General features: G+C 38.0%; 2 protein-coding genes across 3 annotated transcripts; both read right to left on the minus strand.

The window, feature by feature from the left end:
• Nucleotides 1-93: 93 nt before the first annotated feature.
• LOC127431293 (V-type proton ATPase subunit e 1-like) lies at nucleotides 94-8,858 on the minus strand. 2 transcript variants are annotated; one of them, XR_007895561.1, is made up of 4 exons: nucleotides 8,637-8,858; nucleotides 6,629-6,676; nucleotides 853-1,010; nucleotides 94-580 (listed from the first exon to the last, which is right to left on the minus strand). XR_007895561.1 is itself a non-coding variant. In XM_051681676.1 (3 exons), the coding sequence occupies exons 1-3, from the start codon at nucleotides 8,828-8,830 to the stop codon at nucleotides 917-919; spliced, it is 336 nt and encodes a 111-aa protein (XP_051537636.1). In that variant the 5' UTR covers nucleotides 8,831-8,857; the 3' UTR covers nucleotides 94-916. The 2 variants fall into 2 exon arrangements, 1 of the variants encoding a protein (XP_051537636.1); XM_051681676.1 differs by having other exon boundaries at nucleotides 94-1,010; nucleotides 8,637-8,857.
• A 336-nt stretch (nucleotides 8,859-9,194) lies between these two features.
• LOC127431291 (prenylcysteine oxidase-like) lies at nucleotides 9,195-21,693 on the minus strand. Its single transcript, XM_051681673.1, has 6 exons — nucleotides 21,328-21,693; nucleotides 20,740-20,946; nucleotides 20,157-20,331; nucleotides 18,212-18,423; nucleotides 12,239-12,379; nucleotides 9,195-11,775 (listed from the first exon to the last, which is right to left on the minus strand). Exons 1-6 carry the CDS (start codon nucleotides 21,419-21,421, stop codon nucleotides 11,114-11,116), a joined length of 1,491 nt encoding a protein of 496 aa, XP_051537633.1. The 5' UTR covers nucleotides 21,422-21,693; the 3' UTR covers nucleotides 9,195-11,113.
• Nucleotides 21,694-21,833: the final 140 nt, after the last annotated feature.

Consider the following 21,833-nt stretch of genomic DNA (forward strand, 5'->3'; position numbering starts at 1 on the left):
ATATGTGTATATATATATATATATATATATATATATATATATATATATATATATATATATATATATATACACACACACACACACACACTGCAATGTTCATAACAGATCTTTATTTGACTCAAACCTTTTAGATGATCTTGAAAACACTTGCTAAAACAGACAGAGGTTGATGTGCACAGCCTGCAAAAAATATATACTTGCAAAACACATGTTAACATTCAATATCCACTTGGTGTACCTGCTTTGTTAGAATAAACAGAGCTGAAATTAATTTTTTTTTTAAAAAAGGTACAGTATTTAAAAATCAGTTACTTGTTATCAGTTAAATCCAGTACAAATATAATACAATCTTTTCTCTATTTAATATAAACTAGACAAGAATCCATTTGAAAAATACATTTTAAAATATTGTAGTTCGAATAAATGTCTGTGTTCAAAGACAAACATGCACAGGATTCCATGAGAGGGAAGGGCCTGTTTGCTGGTTTAGGGCTGTGTGTGCATGGCCTTGGGTCCATCAGCTGGAATCTGTGATGCACTGCAGCTCAGATCTTCCCAAGGCCCAGGCTGCTCGCCAAGCCTTTTAATAAATAAAAGCATCTATTACTCCCAAGAAGGAAACAAAAGTGAAAATTTACAAGAAGATGAAAGAAGCTTTGCATGACTTGAGCAATTGCTGTTAGTGACCTTGCGCTCTGGAGGAACAGGACATGTAAAGGGGTATACTACAGTATATACAACACTCCTCATACAAGTGTTAGAATCAGTTCACTTTGAGAGCACATGTCCTCTAAACGTTTCTTGCTCTGTTGTTATCAACAGGTCTTGAAAATCTAAGCAGTTGCTGCATACTGAAAGTTTGCCTGTCTTCCTCATGCACTTTTGTCATTGTCCTTATAGAGGAATGAGCCATCCGCTACAGCCAGTGTTGCTGCAGGTACCAAATAGTGTCGTTGCTCAGTGCTGGTCCAAATAAGGGGTTCAGCTGGGCCAGGATGGCTATTAACCAGCTGTGAAGGAACAAGAACAATGACGTCAGAATAAATCCAAAAAGCTCTTCCTCACTTTTCTGCCAAACTCTGCTTTCTTTGGGATTCCGAAAGAATGAACGGTTCATTTTGTCACGGCATCAGATTTTACACAAACCAAAATGAAAAGACAAAGTGTACAACGTGATTACTATCAAGTATCAATGCGCAAACAAAAAGCAATCCTTCAGGGCATTTTGGTCAGTTACAAAATAAAAGGAGCATCTCCAAAAGTACTTGGAAATTTAAGCCACACATTAAAAAATATAAAAGTCTTTATATTATATACCATTATATAATGTCATACTAAATCCATTATATAATAAAATATACCATGTGGCATTTACAATATACAATTAACAATATTAACACAATTTCAAATGATAAAAATTATATATTGTTTTATAAATTATAAAATATATATTGTTACAAATTAAAAAAAAGTAGTGACATTTTTTGATTGTCTAAGCGGAACATTTTTTTTAAATTGCGGTTACAGTGAGGCACTTTCAATGTAAGTCAAAGGGGCCAGTCCATAAACATTAAAATACAGTACACACCATTTCGAAAGTATAGCCACAAGACATATACATTATACATGTTAACATGGTTTTAGAGTGCTAGAATCTCTGTTCTACATCATTTTAGTGTAATAAAATCACTTATTACAGTAGTTTTACCGGCGTTCCGTCATCGCGGCAACAAAGTTGTAATATTGGAAATAGCTTTACACAGAAAAGGTAAGGGATTTTATCACACTAAAAACATATTAACACATACAATGTTTACATCTTGTGACTATACTTTTGTAACAATTTGTATTTTAATGTTTATGGACCGGCCTCATTCATTTCCATTGTAAGTGCCACACTTAATACTTTTTGGGGCCACTGTTTTGCAAAATGTTACATCACAAAGGTAAAGATACAGGTGTAAATTCGGGGGGAAAATTTTTTAATATCTTTACATGCTTCGGAAAAGTGCTAAAGAGTTTTCAAGAATGTCTACTTTCCCTTCACACAGTATGGTTGCACACAGAACATTTGTTAGAAATCTTCTATTCTTACACCTCTCCTGGCTTTGTAAAATAGATGAGAAGATACCCACCTTTCAAACATCAAGTGTGACATTTAAACTGAGCCTATTTATAGAACACATTTCCCAAACTTGTTCCTGCAAAAAGGATATCTATCTTTTCATGTCTGGACTCAGTCTACCGAGGAGTTTGTGAACACAATGGCACAATGACAATCAGATATGCTTTTGAAATGGGCTCAATATTTATGAACAGGTTGCTATGTAAATAGATTCCGCACACGACTAAAGAGGCAAAAGGGTTCGCTGTTTGTCCATGCTGTTTCCTGGATCCACTTGTGCAAGATGGGCTGTTCTTTAATCAGTTCAGCTGTCAGGGTCGGCAGGATATCTGTTTGCATTTGAAGTTTTGATGCATGGTTATCTGTCTACCTCAATGCATTCAGAATATCAGCACAGGTCAAGATAGAAAAGAGCAGACGTGGTACAGAAACTGCAGGGCAATGTGAACATGGTACACACCAAAAGAACAACAACATATTTGAGAATAGTAGAATATTAAATGTTTTAAACATATACACTGATCAGCCACAACATTAAAACCACTGACAGGTGACGTGAATAACATTGATTATATCGTTACAACGGCACCTGTCAAGGGGTGGGATATATTAGGCAGCAAGTGAACAGTCAGTTCTTGAATTTCATGTGTTGAAAGCAGGAAAAATGGGCAAGGGTATGTATCTGAGCGACTCTGACAAGGGCCAAATTGTGGTGGCTAGACGACTAGGTCAGAGCATCTCCAAAACAGCAGGTCCTATGGGGTGTTCCTGGTATGCAGTGGTTAGTACCTACCAAAAGTGGTCCAAGGAAGGACAACCGGTGAACCGGCGACAGGGTCATGGGCGCCCAAGGCTCATTGATGCGCATGGGGAGCAAAGACTAGCCCGTCTGGTCCAATCACACAGAAGAGCTACTGTAGCACAAATTGCTGTCAAACTTAATGCTGGCCATGATAGAAAGGTGTCAGAACACACACTGCATCGTAGCTTGTTGCGTATGGGGCTGCGTAGCCGCAGACCGGTCAGAGTGCTCATACTGATCCCTGTCCACCGGCGAAAGCGCCTACAATGGGCACGTGAGCGTCAGAACTGGACCATGGAGCAATGGAAGAAGGTGGACTGGTCTGATGAATCACATTTTCTTTCAGATCACGTGGATGGCCGGGTGTGTGTGCGTCGTTTACTTGGAGAAGAGATGGCAGCAGGATACACCATGAGAAGAAGGCAGGCAGGCAGAGGCAGTGTGATGCTCTGGGCAATGTTCTGCTGGGAAATCTTGGGTCCTGGCATTCATATGGATGTTAATTTGACACGTACCATCTATCTAAAGATTGTTGCAGATCACGTACACCCCTTCATGGCAACAGTATTCCCTGATGGCAGTGGCCTATTTCAGCAGGATAATGCGCCCTGCCACACTGCAAAAATTGTTCAGGAATGGTTTGAGGAACATGACAAAGTGTTCAAGGTGTTGACTTGGCCTCCAGATTCCCCAGATCTCAATCCAATTGAGCATCTATGGGATGTGCTGGGCCAACAAGTCCGATCCATGGAGGCCCCACCTCGCAACTTACAGGACTTAAAGGATCTGCTGCTAATGTCTTGGTGCTAGATACCACAGGACACCTTCAGAGGTCTTGTGGAGTCCATGCCTCGATGGGCCAGAGCTGTTGTGGCAGCATGAGGGGGAGCTACATGATATTAGGCAGGTGGTTTTAATGTTGTGGCTGATCGGCGTATATATATATATGTATACGTATATACATATACACACACACACTACCGGTCAAAACTTTTGAAACACTTACTCATTCTTTATTATAATTTTTTTCACATTTTAGAATAATAGTAAAGTCATTAAAACTATGGAATAACATAAATGGAACTATGGGAATTATGTTGTGACTAAACAAAATCCAAAATAAATCAAAACTGTGTTATATTTTAGCATCTTCAAAGTAGTCACCCTTTGCCTAGAATTTGCAGACATGTACTCTTGACATTTTCTCAACCAACTTCTTGAGGTATCACCCTGAGATGCTTTTTAAACAGTATTGAAGGAGTTCCCATCTATGTTGGGCACTTATTGGCTGCTTTTCTTTATTATTTGGTCCAAGTCATCAATTTCAAAAACTTTTTTTTTTTTAATTAAATTTTAGTTTTATAATGAAATAAATTAATATGGTGGCACAATTATATTTTTGTCTCCAAAACTAATTTCAAACATTTAAGCATACGCCTTCAGATCAAAAGATTTTTAAGACCATGAGAAACATTTCAGTCAAGTGTTTCAAAACTTTTGACCGGTAGTGTATATATAAACTCAGCAAAAAAGGAAACGTCCTCTCACTTTCAACTGCTTTTATTTTCAGCAAACTTAACGTGGAAATATTTGTAACACAAAAAGATTCAACAACTTAAACATAAACTGAACAAGTTCACAGACATGTGACTAACAGAAATGGAATAATGTGTCCCTAACAAGGGGGGGGGGTCAAAATCTAAAGTAACAGTCTGTATCTGGTGTGGCCACCAGCTGCATCAAGTACTGTAGTGCATCTCCTCCTCATGGACTGCACCAGATTTGCCAGTTCTTGCTGTGAGATGTTACCCGACTCTTCCACCAAGGCACTTGCAAGTTCCCGGACATTTCTGGGAGGAATGGCCCTAGCCCTCACCCTCCGATCCAACAGGTCCCAGACGTGCTCAATGGGATTGAGATCCGGGCTCATCGCTGGCCATGGCAGAACACTGACATTCCTGTCTTGCAGGAAATCATGCACAGAACGAACAGAATGGCTGGTGGCATTGTCATGCTGGAGGGTCATGTCAGGATGAGCCTGCAGAAAGGGTACCACATGAGGGAGGAGGATGGCTTTCCTGTAACGCACAGCATTGAGATTGCCTGCAATGACAACAAGCTCAGTCCGATGATGCTGTGACACACCGCACCAGACCATGACGGACCCTCCACCTCCAAATCGATCCCGCTCCACAATACAGGCCTTGGTGTAACGCTCATTCCTTTGACGATAAACGCGAGTCCGACCATCACCCCTGGTGAGACAAAACCGTGACTCGTCAGTGAAGAGCACTTTTTGCCAGTCCTGTCTGGTCCAGCGAAATTGGGTTTGTGCCCATAGGCGACATTGTTGCTGGTGATGTCTGGTAAGGACCTGCCTTACAACAGGCCTACAAGCCCTCAGTCCAGCCTCTCTCAGCCTATTGCGGACAGTCTGAGCACTGATGGAGGAATTGTGCGTTCCTGGTGTAACTCGGGCAGTTGTTGTTGCCATACTGTACCTGTTCCGCAGGTGTGAAATTTGGTTGTACCGATCCTGTGCAGGTATTACATGTGGTCTGCCACTGCGAGGATGATCAGCTGTCCTTCCTGTCTCCCTGTAGCGCTGTCTTAGGCATCTCAAAGTACGAACATTGCAATTTATTGCCCTGGCCACATCTGCAGTCCTCATGCCTCCATGCAGCATGCATAAGGCACGTTCACACAGGGACCCTGGGCATCTTTCTTTTGGTGTTTTTCAGAGTCAGCAGAAAGGTCTCTTTAGTGTCCTAAGTTTTTATAACTGTGACCATAATTGCCTACCGTCTGTAAGCTGTTAGTGTCTTAACGACCATTCCACAGGTGCATGTTCATTAATTGTTTATGGTTCATTGAACAAGCATGGAAAACATTGTTTAAACCCTTTACAATAAAGATCTGTAAAGTTATTTGGATTTTTACAAAATTATCTTTAAAACGATAAAAGAAAAAGGGATGTTTCTTTTTTGCTGAGTTTATATATGTTTGTTTTTTTACACACAAATTGAAGTTATTAACACCATAAACCCATTAAATATCACAGAAATCATGCTGTTATTATTTTTCATAAAAAATAGAAGCACTGTGTAGCATCCTCGGAGTAAGAATTCAAGATACGGGGTACTGCTCAATGTATTCATCTGAAAACTGCTATATCTGTAGACAAAGGTCAAATTGTTAATGCTCCTGAGAATAACTGTCGTTTTTCACAGCGCTTTAACACAAAAGGCCTTCTTGTTTCCCAAGAGCTTAGGGGAGGCTTCACATTTTAAAACAGCGCCCTCTTCTGTTCTTGATACATTGAAAAAGTAAATGAAAATTAGTTATGCAAGTATCTACAGAAGCAATTTCCATGCACCTTGCGGTCATCTCTTGTTATTTATTTTTTCACCCTTTCAAGTGTCCAAATTAGTAATATAATCCCTCAAAGTATGAATGGAACAAAGGTACTATAATTTGGATTAAAGCAACTGTAAACACATTCAAATAATTATATGAAAACAGATCATGTAATGATGAAAATCTTCAACTTTGGTATTAGTGCTTTGATCAAACTTTATTCTCTTTCGCCATTGGACACAATATCTGCAGTGTTCCTCGTAACACAATGTTTGAATAGGTTTCTGCGAGGAGAAAGATTTTTTAGAAATATCTTCATTTAGTTCAAAGACATTCATACTTACAACAAGTAGCAGCAAACTGCTGTTAAGACAAGCATGGTTACGATGACCCTGTGCAAGGTAAACAAACACGTTCAGATTATTATGACTGTAGATGGTAAATTAATAAATTCATCTGTATAATGTGGGTGCAGAATATACAATAGTGCATGGTCAATTCGTATATATACACACAACAGGCAAGAACAAGAAAAGGTTATTAGCATATACAGCCTTTAATATTTAAGTATATTTCAGTATAACTGTATTTTGTTATATTAATAATATTTAAGTACTTTAATGTAATTAAATATATCAAGTAACATTATTCCATACAACACATTACAATAATAATTAATATTTCACATAATAATTGTGTCCATGTTGGCGTTTACATTTATATTTTTAGCATGTGTGCGCTCCATATATAACTCTGAATCTAAAATTCAACTTTCACTAAATATTTAGCTAATATGATCTCTTTTGTAGGTGTACATTTGGCAAGTTATTATTTGCATTCAGTATTTTCTATTAATGCATTCTGGTATCACAAACAGGAATGTTTATGCAATTTAATGTTATGATGTCACAGTGATGTAAAAATGCCTCAGCCTCACCTGAAAGTCTGCTGGACATTTTAACACAAATTTGAAATTGTATTTGTCATTGTACATCTTTCATCTCGAATGCTGACATGCACAAGAAATTTAAACTTGAGTTCAAATGACTTTATTTTTCATAGCTGAACTACTGAAACTCTCATGAATAGGCTACCATTAACCCTTGTGCATCAATTTAAAGAAGTTACTCAGAGGTCCTTAGAGGACAAAAATGTCTGCGTTAAAAAACTGCCATAATAATATTATATATTAATATTATTTTCCACTTTCAATGAGTTAATTTTTTTTTAAATCAACATCAGTCCTGATCATAACTACCAAATATTCATTCATTTTCAGGATTTTAACCCTTTAAATGCCAGTTTGTTTATTTAATGCCACTTGTTTTTTATGAAAAAAAAAAAAGAAAAAAAAGAATTATTTTTCATAAACTAAATGCTAAGAGGAAATTTTTTTTATTGGATTATCACAGTCTGGGATATGTCAATGATTAGCAACAACACTGATTTTGATGCATTATTATATTTTGTGAAGTGTCAGATTAACCAAAGAAAAAAACACTCAGGACCTTAGAGGACAAAAATGTCCGCATCATAAAACTGCCATAAAAATATTATATATTAATATTATTTTCCACTTTCACTGACTGATTTTTTTAAGCAACATCAGTCCTGATCATAACTACCAAATATTCATACATTTTCAGGTTTTTAACCTTTTAAATGCCAGTTTGTTTACATAATGCCACTGTTGTTTTTACACACACACACACACACACCCACACCCACATAATTTTAGCTGCATCATTTATTCAATTGGCCTGCAGTGCTCTATAATACAGCAAACAGAAAATAGGAAAAAAGCATGTATTTGCTCCATAGGCTAAACATGAATAATGGTGCCATCTGGTGGAAAATATTACAATTTAAAATTTTGAAGCCAGGGCTCCAGAATGAAAGCATAATATCATAGAGTTTATGCTTAGATGACACTGGGATCAAATATTGTAGTTTTAATGGGTTTCAATGGGGACATTTTTGTCCTGAAGGTCCTGAGTGTAACTTTTGTGTACACAGTGTATTATAGGTGTATTATAGGAACTGAGGTTGAAACATCAAAATCCCCCCAAAAATACACACCTTTGGCAAAATTTATGCCGCTGCATTAACACAGCCAAAATTATCGAAAAAACAAAAATTAAAATGACAAAAATGTCCCGAAGTTCGCACAAGTGTTTATCCGGGAAATACGTTATATGCTACATAGTTTCCCATTCCACATCATCTTTCAAATTACTATCAGACACTTTCAGTAATGGCATTCATGTATAGTTATTCAAAAGCAAGGAAAACAACTAGAAACCTTTTTAAAGCGAAATAAACAACTTTCACTAGAGATTCAACAACACATACCCTCTGTTCGGCCCTTTCGGAATAAACCACGGGACAACTCCACCAACAAATCCCCAAAACAGTGTGACAACAGCCATTGTGATTCCAAAATTATGCTGGACCATGTCGAATTTTTCACTGTTTGCCAAATGCAAAAGTTGAGTTATTGGTTGACGTATACCCGCGAGCTGCGATGAGGAAGAGATCAAACTCATGCACGCTTTAGTGAGGGCACGCCTACGTGACGTCACTGCTGTTGAGTTTGTTCATAACTGTTTTTTTATGCTAATTATTCTTTATTAATCGATTGTGAAAGTAAAAGGTTCTTAAATGTAGAATCAAGTATTATTTCCTGTCTGACAGCAGTATAAAAATATATGTAATAAAGATGTTTCAACTTTAACCTACATAATGTATAAAGTCTCGTTCTATATGAGTAAGATAAAGGGCACTAACAAGAACTGTTCCACGAGTCCATGTCTAAGAAAGAAAGGTGATTAACTGTCATTTCAAGAGACAAGAAATTGACTTGGGTGACAATCAGCAATCATTTATTGAAATGAGAAAGTTAAGAAGCCATCATAATAAATAAATATTTAATTTTAAGATTAATTGTCCAGTGTTGCAAAACACAATGCTTGATTTGGTGTAAAGAGCTTTTACATAACCAATGACGTTACACATAAAAAGCATGTAAAAACAAATAATAATAATAAAAAAGATAGAATTTGTGGAATTCTGAAATAATTAGACTTTTACAGCAAGCATTAAAAAATTCCACATTATCCAGAGTGTAGAAAAGGAATGGGGTATCACTTTCACATTTCTCCAAAAGTCCTTGACCTTTCTAGTTCTTCATGAGTAGCAAGCTTGCTTAGAGACATCAAGTCAGTCAATCATGGAGAACACGGCCCACACGTTACTGCTGCCTGATTGCATTTGGCCTGAGACCACACTGCTGTTCGTTTTCTCCACATAAACACTTCAACACTCCAAACATTTGGTAAACAAACAGGCATGAAACCTTTTTTGCAAGGCAATTGTCACAACATTACAAAACAAAATGAAAAAACAAAAGAAAAACATATATAGAAAACCTTAAAACCAGATAAATTCACCTTCTAAGCAAAACAGTGTGAGCAACTAAGACTTGTTTTCAGAGAATCCATCTGGAAAATAGTCTAGTTGTATTTTGCCTTGTGGCAATGGGAGATTTTTGCACTTGTTGAAAAAAATCTGCCAGTGGAACAAGACAAATACACTTATATTTAAGAAACAAGTTTTTCTGGTTTTAAGGGTTTGTAGTTATTTTAACTGAAAAAAAAAAAAAAAAACAAAACCAAAAAACAAGCCTAACATATTCATTAAGAACATAACTTTATGCAATGTTGTAAGTACACTGCAAAAAAAATATAAATCGCTTTCTTAATCAGTATTTTTTGTTGCCCAGTAAAAATTTCTAAATATTTGAAATAAACTGTACATTTACTTATCAAGCAAAATTACATGGGATTAAGTCTAATAATTACCAGACTGATCTCACAGTGAAATCAGAAGCAGAAGGTTGAAATCGGTCTGTGCTAACTGAAATTCGAAACACTGCCCCCCGTGGCCAAAGCGACAAGTGTCGCTGGGTGTATGGGTTCCATTTCCCGAGTGAAATGTCCACGGAGGGGCGCCAAAAGCAAGTTGTAAAGCGAGCTGTTTTCAGCTGTACAGGATGCAATACAGTGAAGAGGAATGCAAATTGTATAAAATGAACCCCCAACCCAAACCTAACCATTAGTGGAGTAAAAATGTAATGTTAGAGGGAAAAATGCAACCTCTGAATCACACTCGTCACTGATTATGCGAACGTGATTAGGGGAAGGTTAACATGGTGGAGCCGATGCAAACATGTCTGAGAGGAGAGGTCTCTTGTCGGTGGGTCAGCATACTGTTGCCGATTCAAGGGTACCGTAACTCTTGGAAAAAAACATGCAGATTTGTGTGATCATGCTGGGTTTTCAGAGAAATCTAACTAATTTTGTGATGTTAATGCTTAAAGCAAGAAACACTATTGTGTGTCCAGTGTGGTAAAAAAAATTATAAAAAAAAAAGTTCACTTCGATTTAAGTTCATTTTTCTTAACCATTGGCAAACAGTTTTTAATATCCTGTCATTTTGCTTCTCAAGTAAACGTATCTTGTTTAAAGGATGTGTAAATCTTATTTCTGGAAAACAAGACAAAAACACAGATTCAGAAAATGATTTTTGCAGTGTACTAAGTATTTATGTGGAGTAGAATCACAGATGGAGACAAAACATGCTTTTGTAGAAATCCGTATACTAGATCAATCTGGCATCAAACTGGTGTAGTCTAAGAAACACGTCTAAAGCAACTGGCAGTGTCACTCAGTCACTCACAGTTTTCTACTTCTGTTCAAGCTGATCCAGAATCAGGCAAGCATGTAAGAATTTTGACAATACTGTCCTCATAACATTGAAGAATGGGTCTGTCACAGTTCTGTCTTCACCTTGTGCATGAGATCTTTCTGGTCAATCATTTCCAATTGTCTATTCCAGCGGTGATAAGCCAACAGCGCTATGTTCTTAGCGGCCACAGAGCTCATCTCCATTGCACTCCCAGCCCATTCAATGCCATTAAGGTAGTACAAGCTTTCATGGAGTACCACCGGCGGCAACCCTTGTGTGCTTCCGTAGTGAGGGTATGCCAACCAATCTGTGACCTGCACTGAGTAGTAAGACTTAAAAAGGGTTTTCAGCTCATTCTTCTCCAGAGGTTTTGGAGAAAATACCTTGTAAACTCCAGCCTCCTGAGGCTGTTTGCGGCGGAAACCAGAGGTTATGTTGACTGGACAGACACTTGCAGCGCTGTTGAAGAAGAGTCCAGGAGTATCTGTAGTAAGTATGCTAGCAAATGGGAAGAGCTTGGGGTCGGGGAAGCCAAAGTAAGAGCAATTCAGGTAGCCATGGATGATGGAGGCAACAGTTTGGTGGTAGGAGCCCGCCATTTCTGGCAGCTGAGGCTCAAAGCCATGGAATGAGATGCCCGAGTTAACATTATGTTGGAGAGGCGTAGCTAGTACTACGATGTCATAGAGCTCCGATATCCTTTCATTTTGAGAGTTGTAGGTGATCTCATATTGGTGGTAATCTCCTGATAAAAAATAAATACAAAACAAAAAAAACAAAAAAAAATCACATTTAAGTATTGTTCCATGCTATTCAATAAGCTCCACTCTTCTTTTAAATATTAAAGGTGCGTTCACATTGGTAGCGATTTGCAGCTGAAATTTGCAGCAACAAAGAGATTGAACATTATTAATTTTAAATGAAAATGGCTATTTTAGATGACAGTAATCATTGCGACAAAGTTGAGCAGAGTTTAACTTCATGCAAATGAGCAGTCACATGATGTGGCGACTGCCAATGGGAGTGAAGACAGTGGAGCTCACCTGATTTGCCATTACGAGTACAGTAGTAATGCAAACTTGCAAACAGCACACTTGAGCCCCATTTATCCCCATTGGCTTTAGCTCCAAATATTTTTTTTAACAGGTTTTCTGAGTTTTCCTAAACTGATTATGAAATTGAATTTATGAAATTGGTTATTGGAATACCTATTGATTGGAGGGCAACGGTTTTAACCTGACTCTGGATGAGATTAGCCTTTGCCAGTTTTAGCAGGCCTGAACAAACCAACTTGTTCCCTCCCTCCACAGCCCAGAGATTGGCCTGTGCACCAGCCAGAGACACAGCACCTGTCAAAGACAAGTAGATGCATCAGCACAGAAATGAAACCAGGTGGTTAGAAGAACACTACTGGGTTTTAACATTGCCTGACTGATTGAATGTGACCACTATATTTTTTTATATAACAAAATAAAACAAGTTACTTCAGAATTTTCTCTTCTCTGGTAGCTATCTCACAAGACACAGTGACCCCAAAAAGTTTTTGATCATTTTTGGACACTTAAAATGTCTAAAATGGCATCTGCAAACAAATTATGCCAGACCTTTCTCAGAACTACTCTTTTCTGAGCCATTTTTAAATTTTTGGATATACAAATTCACAAAAAAATGTACCCCCAGTATAGTTAATCACATTAACTATGGGACTATTGACAGACTATATTTTCTACCAATTGCTGACAACCAGAAAGTGTCCAAATCCATTTTGTCTTAATTTTGAAGATTATATAGTTTCATAATTAGAAACCTCATAAACTTCTTTTTGTGCACTGTTTTGCTTGAAAAGAGCGTTTGTAATATATTTCGTTAAAATAAATGCCATTGTTCTTACAAAAAGTTTCAAAAAGTTCCCAAATCCTTTATGAGGGCACTGCATCGAAGAAGTCACATCATTTGAAATCCAATTTTCCTTTATATTTTGTAAATAAAATAGATAGTACTATATAAATGACTTTATAAATGTACTCTGTTTGTTTCTTAATGCCATGCCAGCTTCTATGGCTATATTCATGGCGAAAACCAGGTTAATGGGGAAAGAAAAAACTAAATAAAATGTCTATGATCCATTTTTAATAAAAACTCTACAATTACATTTGGATTGACTTTGTTAAAAACCTTTTCAAGGCTGTCAATGGAATAAAACCATTTTCTCCATGGAGTAAAAATACTACAACCCCACAAAATTAGTTTGACAGACAGTGAGGCCAAGTCCACACTAATACATTTTCGTTTGAAAACGTATCTTTTTCTCTATGTTTTGGCCATCCATCCAAACTGAGACGGTGTTTTTGTCAGCGAAAATTGAGATTTTAGAAAACGCACTCCCAAATGGATACATTTGAAAATGCAGTCTTCGCGTTGTAGTGTGAACTGGGAAAATGGAGATATCTGAAAAAAATGCCGTATTTGTTGTCATGTGATGCAGTCATGCGATCCATTCAACCAAAACAATCAAGATGGTGGCCCATGTTATTGACTTGTTTCAGTGACGTCACTTTTCCCCGCAGCCGCCATATTTGTGACCATCAGCGGGAGGAAACAATGGCGGTGAATGGAAAAACTCCCGAAAAATGATAAGAAAAACATCAACAATTGCTTTTGATCCATGCCAAGTCCCAGGAAAAGTTCATACAGGTCTGAAGACAGCACAAATACAGCCAAATTGAACACTCGCGGACATTTAAAGATATTTTATCCTCGATTCCTCTCCGTATGCAGGCGAGTTTGATGTGTGACCAAGGAGTACACACACGCCCACTGGTACATCACCGTAAACAGGTCTCATTTTGAAGTTACAAATGTTTTTGTGTTGTTTTCTGGTCTGATTTAGTCACAGTATCAGAAAATGTCTGTGATGATCCCTTCTGTATGAACGTAGGAGCTTCTTTTAACTCCCGAAGAAGGCTTTTGTCGCGTACACAGCACAGCACAATGAAGTTATATGGAATACTGGTCACAAACATGGCGGCGCAGTCATACAGTGACGTCACATGAAACAGGTCAATAGCGGTGATGTTGTGCATGATATTTGCTTTGATAGCGTTATTAAAGATATATTTTACTTTGAAGGAATGCAATGTGAATGTTGTACAGAGGCGACGGGAAGTTAACTCAGAATTGCTGTCCGTCGATGGAACACAAGATCAATTGCGTTACAGACCGTACATGCAACTACGGTTTTTCGCATGCACAGTAAGGGGATTTAAGCGTTTTCATAGGTTTCTCTGTGGACGAGCAACTTTTGGGATGCTCTTGAAAACGTGCAGTGTGGACTGAAAGCGTTTCAAAAAAATGAAAACAGTTTTCAAATGTATGTGGATTAATGTAGACATAGCCTGAGTTCAGACATGATGCACACATTGTAAAAACTTTCAGTATTTACTCTAACTTTCAGAACTTAAAACCTTACCAGGCCAAGAAGACCATTCATTGATCCTAAAATGATTTTTTCAGTCCATTACGATTGTTTCTTTTTAGACTTAAATATATGATCCCAGGGTAATCTTGTGTAAAGGCCATGGCACACTGTGCAACATTTTAGACAGACTGTACAATACACATCCTATCCAAGAGAAATCTTTTACAATCCCTGAAATTTGTCTCAGACGGCAAAATCAGGGCCACAATCGTCCAGTGTGAACCCAGCTTAAGCAGCAAAAGTTGTTTGTTCTGGAATCTGTGGTTTTGTGACATCACATGAATGGCTTTCACATTAACACATGACCACATTTACACAACAACACTTATTTGTGTGTTCAGAAACTTTGCTCGCCCTGTCACGGTGAGGTAATAAGGAGGAACACAATATAAGGGCTTGAGCACTAAGATCCCCCCTGGACAAGTTAACTAAAGCAAGGATTAGAGAATTTTGAAATACTAATTGATTTAGGTGACAATTTTTAACCCTCGGGGGTCGACGGCCACACCGGTGCATCCTGCTGGATTTTTTCCTCATAACAGCGGAAACAACTTAAAATATTCAGTCATTTTTGGGCATACAGATAAGTGTAAGACATCATTAGAAACTATAAAGGGTGTACTTTTATTTGTGTACACTCACAATAACAACAAAACCTTGTACTTTTGTAAAATAAAGAAATTAAACAGGGTGCGCTTTCAGCCGTGTCTGTCTCCGCAAGCATCTTTCTGAAACACGTCACAAAAATGAACAAACTCATCACACAAACATGAAACATATGTCTAAAGAAAGCTTAAAATATCTACTTTTAAATAAAACAATTCAAATTTAAAACAAATATTCTCCTGCAATGTAATCTGTATGAAACAAAGAGATGTACAGTTTTTCCTGGCTCAGCTCATTATCTCTAATGAGATCACACCCACCAGCAGAGCGCGCTATTCATACGGTTATCAATGCAAATAGTAAATGCCCCCGAGGCAAGTTATATACACATAGTTGTGCTCAAATGTTTGCATACCCTGGCAGAAATTGTGACATTTTGGCACTGATTTTGAAAATATGACTGATCATGCAAAAAAAACTGTCTTTTATTTAAGGATAGTGATCATATGAAGCCATTTATTATCAAATAATTGTTTGGCTCCTTTTTAAATCATAATGATAACAGAAATCAGCCAAATGGCCCTGATCAAAAGTTTACATACCCTTGAATGTTTGGCCTTGTTACAGACACACAAGGTGACACACACAGGTTTAAATGGCAATTAAAGGTTGATTTCCCACACCTGCGGCTTTTTAAATTGCAATTAGTGTCTGTGTATAAATAGTCAATGAGTTTGTTAGCTCTCACGTGGATGCACCGAGCAGGCTAGATACTGAGCCATGGGGAGCAGAAAAGAACTGTCAAAAGACCTGCGTAACAAGGTAATGGAACTTTATAAAAATGGAAAAGGATATAAAAAGATATCCAAAGTCTTGAAAATGCCAGTCAGTACTGTTCAATCACTTATTAAGAAGTGGAAAATTTGGGGATCTCTTGATACCAAGCCAAGGTCAGGTAGACCAAGAAAGATTTCAGCCACAACTGCCAGAAGAATTGTTCAGCATACAAAGAAAAACCCATAGGTAACATCAGAAATACAGGCTGCTCTGGCAAAAGACGGTGTGGTTGTTTCAAGGAGCACAATACGACAATACTTGAACAAAAATGAGCTGCATGGTCGAGTTGCCAGAAAGACGCCTTTACTGCGCCAATGCCACAAAAAAGCCCGGTTACAATATGCCTGACAACACCTTGATACGCCTCACAGCTTCTGGCACACTGTAATTTGGAGTGACGAGACCAAAATAGAGCTTTATGGTCACAACCACAAGCACTATGTTTGGAGAGGGGTCAACAAGGCCTATAGTGAAAAGAATACCATCCCCCCTGTGAAGCATGGTGGTGGCTCACCAATGATTTGGATGTGTGTGAGCTCTAAAGGCACGGGGAATCTTGTAAAAATTGATGGCAAGATGAATGCAGCATGTTATCAGAAAATACTGGCAGACAATTTGCATTCTTCTGCACGAAAGCTGCGCATGGGACGCTCTTGGACTTTCCAGCACGACAATGACCCTTAGCACAAGGCCGAGTTGACCCTCCAGTGGTTACAGCAGAAAAAGGTGAAGGTTCTGGGGTGGCCATCACAGTCTCCTGACCTTAATATCATCGAGCCACTCTGGGGAGATCTCAAACGTGCGGTTCATGCAAGGCGACCAAAGATTTTACATGACCTGGAGGCATTTTGCCAAGACGAATGGGCAGCTATACCACCTGCAAGAATTTGGGGCCTCATAGACAACTATTACAAAAGACTGCATGCTGTCATTGATGCTAAAGGGGGCAATACACAGTATTAAGAACTAAGGGTATGCAGACTTTTGAACAGGGGTCATTTCATTTTTTTCTTTGTTGCCATGTTTTGTTTTATGATTGTGCCATTCTGTTATAACCTACAGTTGAATATGAATCCCATAAGAAATAAATGTGTTTTGCCTGCTCACTCATGTTTTCTTTAAAATGGTACATATATTACCAATTCTCCAAGGGTATGCACACTTTTGAGCACAACTGTGTGTGTATGTGTATATATTAAAATGCAATTTATTCCTGTGATCAAAGCTGAATTTTCAGCATCATTACTCCAGTCTTCAGTATCACATGATCCTTCAGAAATCATTCTAATATGCTGATTTGCTCAAGAAACATTTATTATTATTATCAATATTGAAAACAGTACAGTGTACAATTTTTTTCAGGATTCTTTGATGAATAGAAAGTTCAAAATAACAGCATTTATCTGAAATAGAAAGCTTTTGTAACATTATACACTACCGTTCAAAAGTTTGGGGAGAGTAAGAATTTTTCTTTTTTTTTTTGGGAAATAAATTAACACTTTTATTCAGCAAGTATGCATTATATTGATCAAAAGTGACAGTAAAGACATTTATAATGTTACAAAAGCTTTCTATTTCGGATAAATGCTGTTATTTTGAACTTTCTATTCATCAAAGAATCCTGAAAAAAATTGTATATATTGTGTATATGCCCTATATCAGATGTTACATTTTATTCTGTTCCCAGGGGAGGGGTCTTTGTCTCCTCAGGTGTGAATCACATCAATATTCATGATCATTCACGCCTCCTAACACTAAAAGTGTCTTACAAAAGTTAAATGACTATATTGTTTTGTATGAATGAGTGATCAGGATGGTTTTCACTCATTTTGTAGCAAAAACTCCAGGCTACAAGATCCAGTTCTCAAAAGTCTTGTGAACAAATGTTTAGTATGTGATATATGGCCTTATTTCAGTGACTTAAAATTTGTATTTAAAAAAAAAAAAAAAAAAACACAAATAAACGTTATTTTCTCAAAAATACAAACATGTACATATGTTGCTCACATATTATTGTAGCCCAGTTTGCGCTGAATACAGTGTTATCAAACTTTAGCCATTAATATGTTTTTAAGCAACTGAAAAAAGCACAAATGTCAAGGCATGTCAAAACTTCTCCAGGGCCCAAAACACCCTCAGACCCCAGAGGGTTAAATTCCCTGATATTTCCAGGTTTTCCATGACTGTGGGAACCCTGATTATTCTCCAACATCTATAAAAAATACAAATAATAATACAAAAAAAAAAACATTATCCATACCTACAAATTCTGGGATGCTGATGTTCTGGCCATAGTTGACCCTCATGATTGGCGCTATGACTTCATCTATGAAGCGCTGGGAGACGCCCAGTTCTAACAGAGACTCAGAAAGAGAGCGCCGGGTCATGTTGATAAATCCTGTACCCCCCAGAGAGTGAAGCAGCTCTTCTACTGAACTGAAGGCATAGCCATGGGCTTGGTATTTATAGATTCTGGCAAGAAAAGGAAAGCAAAATGTGTAAAGCGAGTAAGCAAAGAGAGAGCGTGTGAGTGAGAAAAGGAGGATGATTGTGAGACACACTGATATGAGATATTAGATAATAACAAGAGAATAAGATCATGCAAGCATCCTTATGTTGAAAAAGGAATAGTACTTCTGCGGAACAAAAAATAACACATTTTTAAGAATTTACTGGTCACTTTTAAAATTGTAAAAAAGGATGCAAAAGATCCACAAAAGTATCATAAATGTGGTCCATGTGACTTGTGTGCTACATTCCAAGTCATTTAATATGTTTAATGTGGCACTGGTTTTAATGGGTCTCACTCACTAATAAATTGCATTCTTATGTGCACAGAAAAAGTTCTAAAATTCCACGTGCTCTCTAAAGAAGTGCTCTCACCTGAAAGCACATGCTGCATCAAAATCTTTGAGTAATGTCAAGTCTGACTTTTTCATAGCCAGTTTAAACACTAAAACACCTTTTACATAGGCCTACACTACACGTGATTAGCTGCATTTTTATGCCGAGCCAAACCCGATCTAGTTATAATGCACATTTTGGCTTAACACATGCCATATTTTTAGGGGCTTGTGATTCTGTGATTTATATGTGCGATCTCTGTTGGTTCTTAATTTTAAAGCACAAACGTACTGATGAATCATAACTTGCATTTGAAAACTTTCACCCACAGGTTTTAAATACGTGCATAGGCACGGTTAATATATGAAACCCGATGTTCCTAAAGCCGTGCCCTCACTACACAATTGTCAGGCTACCCGAATCGCTGTAATGCTCACATTACACAACAAGGTTTCTTGTCATCTCTAGTCTTCTTGAAGCAGCGCTCATACTACACAACAGAACGCAGACAAGGTGCACAAATTATGGGATCATTGGCACAGAGGCATGAACATTTTCTCATAAATTCACACAAGAAATTAGAGTGATCACAATATTTTTCCAGGAATAGATGCTCATGATCAGCTCGCTGTGCAAAAGTTGTCTGTGTAGCCTACTGATTTTGTCTGAAAAACAAAGACTAAAAAAGGAAATATGGCAGAAACAATAACTGGGAAGACAGGGGCAGGCTGACTGTATCTGTTTTGGAGAGAGTTGGAGGTAAATAAAACAGCACAATGTGAAGTAGAGTGCTCACACCACTTATTTATTTGTAAAAAAAAAAAAAAAAAAAACTTGTAAGTTTATTACAATAAAACACAATTATGATCAAATTGTGGCTTTCATTTCCCATACATAAAGATGCATGATACAATGTCATTGGCTGGAGAAGTTTGCTGTTGTAGCTGCATCTCACACACTACAAGATTATGTTGCGATAATATCAAACATGCTTGAAAATATTGCAGCATCAGCTCAAGACAGGCTCAGATTACATCACCGACCGTAGCGAGCACCAATTTGGCTGCGATCCTGGGTGTTGTCGAATGCGTTGGAAATCTGTTTGCGACAGCAAAATCAGACCAAAAATCGTGTAGTGAGAGTGTAATGGGAGCCAGCTGGTATGTGATAGCTGTGCAGTGTGTGTAAACCTCACTCCCCTGGCCTCAAGAGGCACACTAGCGACTGACGCTAGAGGCTGTAGCCTTTAGCCTCCTCGTTAGCGCATTGGCCTCCCATGCCGACTGATGCCGGTTCAAATACCCCTCGGAGCGGGTTGAGCAGGAGCGGTTACAAGAGCGTGGCTTAAATCTCCCCCTTACCTCATGAACTTTTCCATGATCTCTTCCACCCACATCTGCAGACGGATGAAGCTGATCCCATAGCGCCACCACAAACGAAACAAATCCAACAGATACCAGTCAGTTTCCTCCAGAATGAACTCCTCTCCATTGAAAACTGCTGTTTTCCCAGCCACACTTTTACGGTATTTCAGACCTATGAATGGGTGGGGGATGTGTTATGCGCTTTAGTTTTGAGACTTAGGGTTTTGTTCAAATCTTTAACACTAAGCTTCTCATAAAAGCATGAGCTATAGTAATTGTGATGCCTGACTTAGCAATCACAATTAAAGAAACAGTTCTGCAGAACACAAATTAAGACTTTTAGTCATATGGATTACTTTTTGCTGCCTTTATGTGCTTTTTGGAGCTTCAAAGTTCTGGTAGCCATTCACTTGCATTGTTTGGACCAACAGAGATGAGATATTTATCTATAAATCTCCATTTGTGTTCAGCAGAGGAAAGAAAGTCATACATATCTGGGAGTGAATGATGAGAGAATTTTCATTTTTGGGTGAACTATCCCTTTAATGACTGAATGATACATTTTATGCATTCAACTAACCCAGTTGTTGCACAAAGTCCTGCATGTGCAGGTTGAGGGAATGAATGATAGATCCACCAGACTCATAGTCTTGGTGGTTCACTGTGACAGTAGCCAGACGACCACCAACCGACCCCTTCTCAAACACATCAATTCTCACTTCTGGACCGAAATGTTGCCTCAGGAAATGAGCTGTAGCGGTTCCTCCAATTCCAGCCCCCACAACAGCTGGGAACAAACAACAACATAAGTGATTATTATACTGTATGATGAATACATAACGTAAGTGGGCATACAGTATTTAAGTATAGACTGTATCATGAATAAACAATATCAGTGATCAGCACTATAGATGTGTGGGCACACTGTATTATAGATCTATAATACTAATCAAAATAATTGATACACAACATGAGTTAGAGTACTGTATCACGAATACCCAACGCAAAAGTTGCGCAACATGCATGATCAATATTTCACACAACACGAGCGGTCGTATCAATGCATAATTCATAGCAATCATACCAATGCACGCATTTAATGCTACTAATTTATGCACAAAACATAAAACACACGCTGATTAATATGATAAACAAACATCCGGCCTACCTATTTTAGAAGGAGGGGCGCCATCAAGTTTAGCTAAATCCGAATCCGTCAATATGTGCACAAAAACAAGAGCAACGTATAGATACTGATGCATGTTTATAATAGCCAAAACGACATTAAAAGGTCAACGATAAACAGGCGATCATTCCATGATCAGAGACAATCGCAGATGATGCGCGTGCGTTCACGCCAAATGAATGCCAAGTCTCAACGAATCTCTTCCCATCTCTTAAAGATAATAAATCACAAATAAAAATATATTGATATATCAGAACTTGGATGGTTTGGGTTAATTATGCTACGGTAAAAGCTTTGCATATTCATTCTCTCGTGAACAATCTGGCAATAAGTGGGCATGAATCGTCACACACGCGCACGCCTCTGACCAATCAGAGTAAGAGAAGCTCTCCTCTGACCAATCAGACTCATAGAAACGCTATACTGGCCAATCAGACTCAAGCATCCCTCTTCTGACCAATCAGACTCATAGAAACGCTATACTGACC

This window comes from Myxocyprinus asiaticus, chromosome 40 (genome assembly GCF_019703515.2).
Source record: "Myxocyprinus asiaticus isolate MX2 ecotype Aquarium Trade chromosome 40, UBuf_Myxa_2, whole genome shotgun sequence".
Classification (NCBI taxonomy): Eukaryota; Metazoa; Chordata; class Actinopteri; order Cypriniformes; family Catostomidae; genus Myxocyprinus; species Myxocyprinus asiaticus.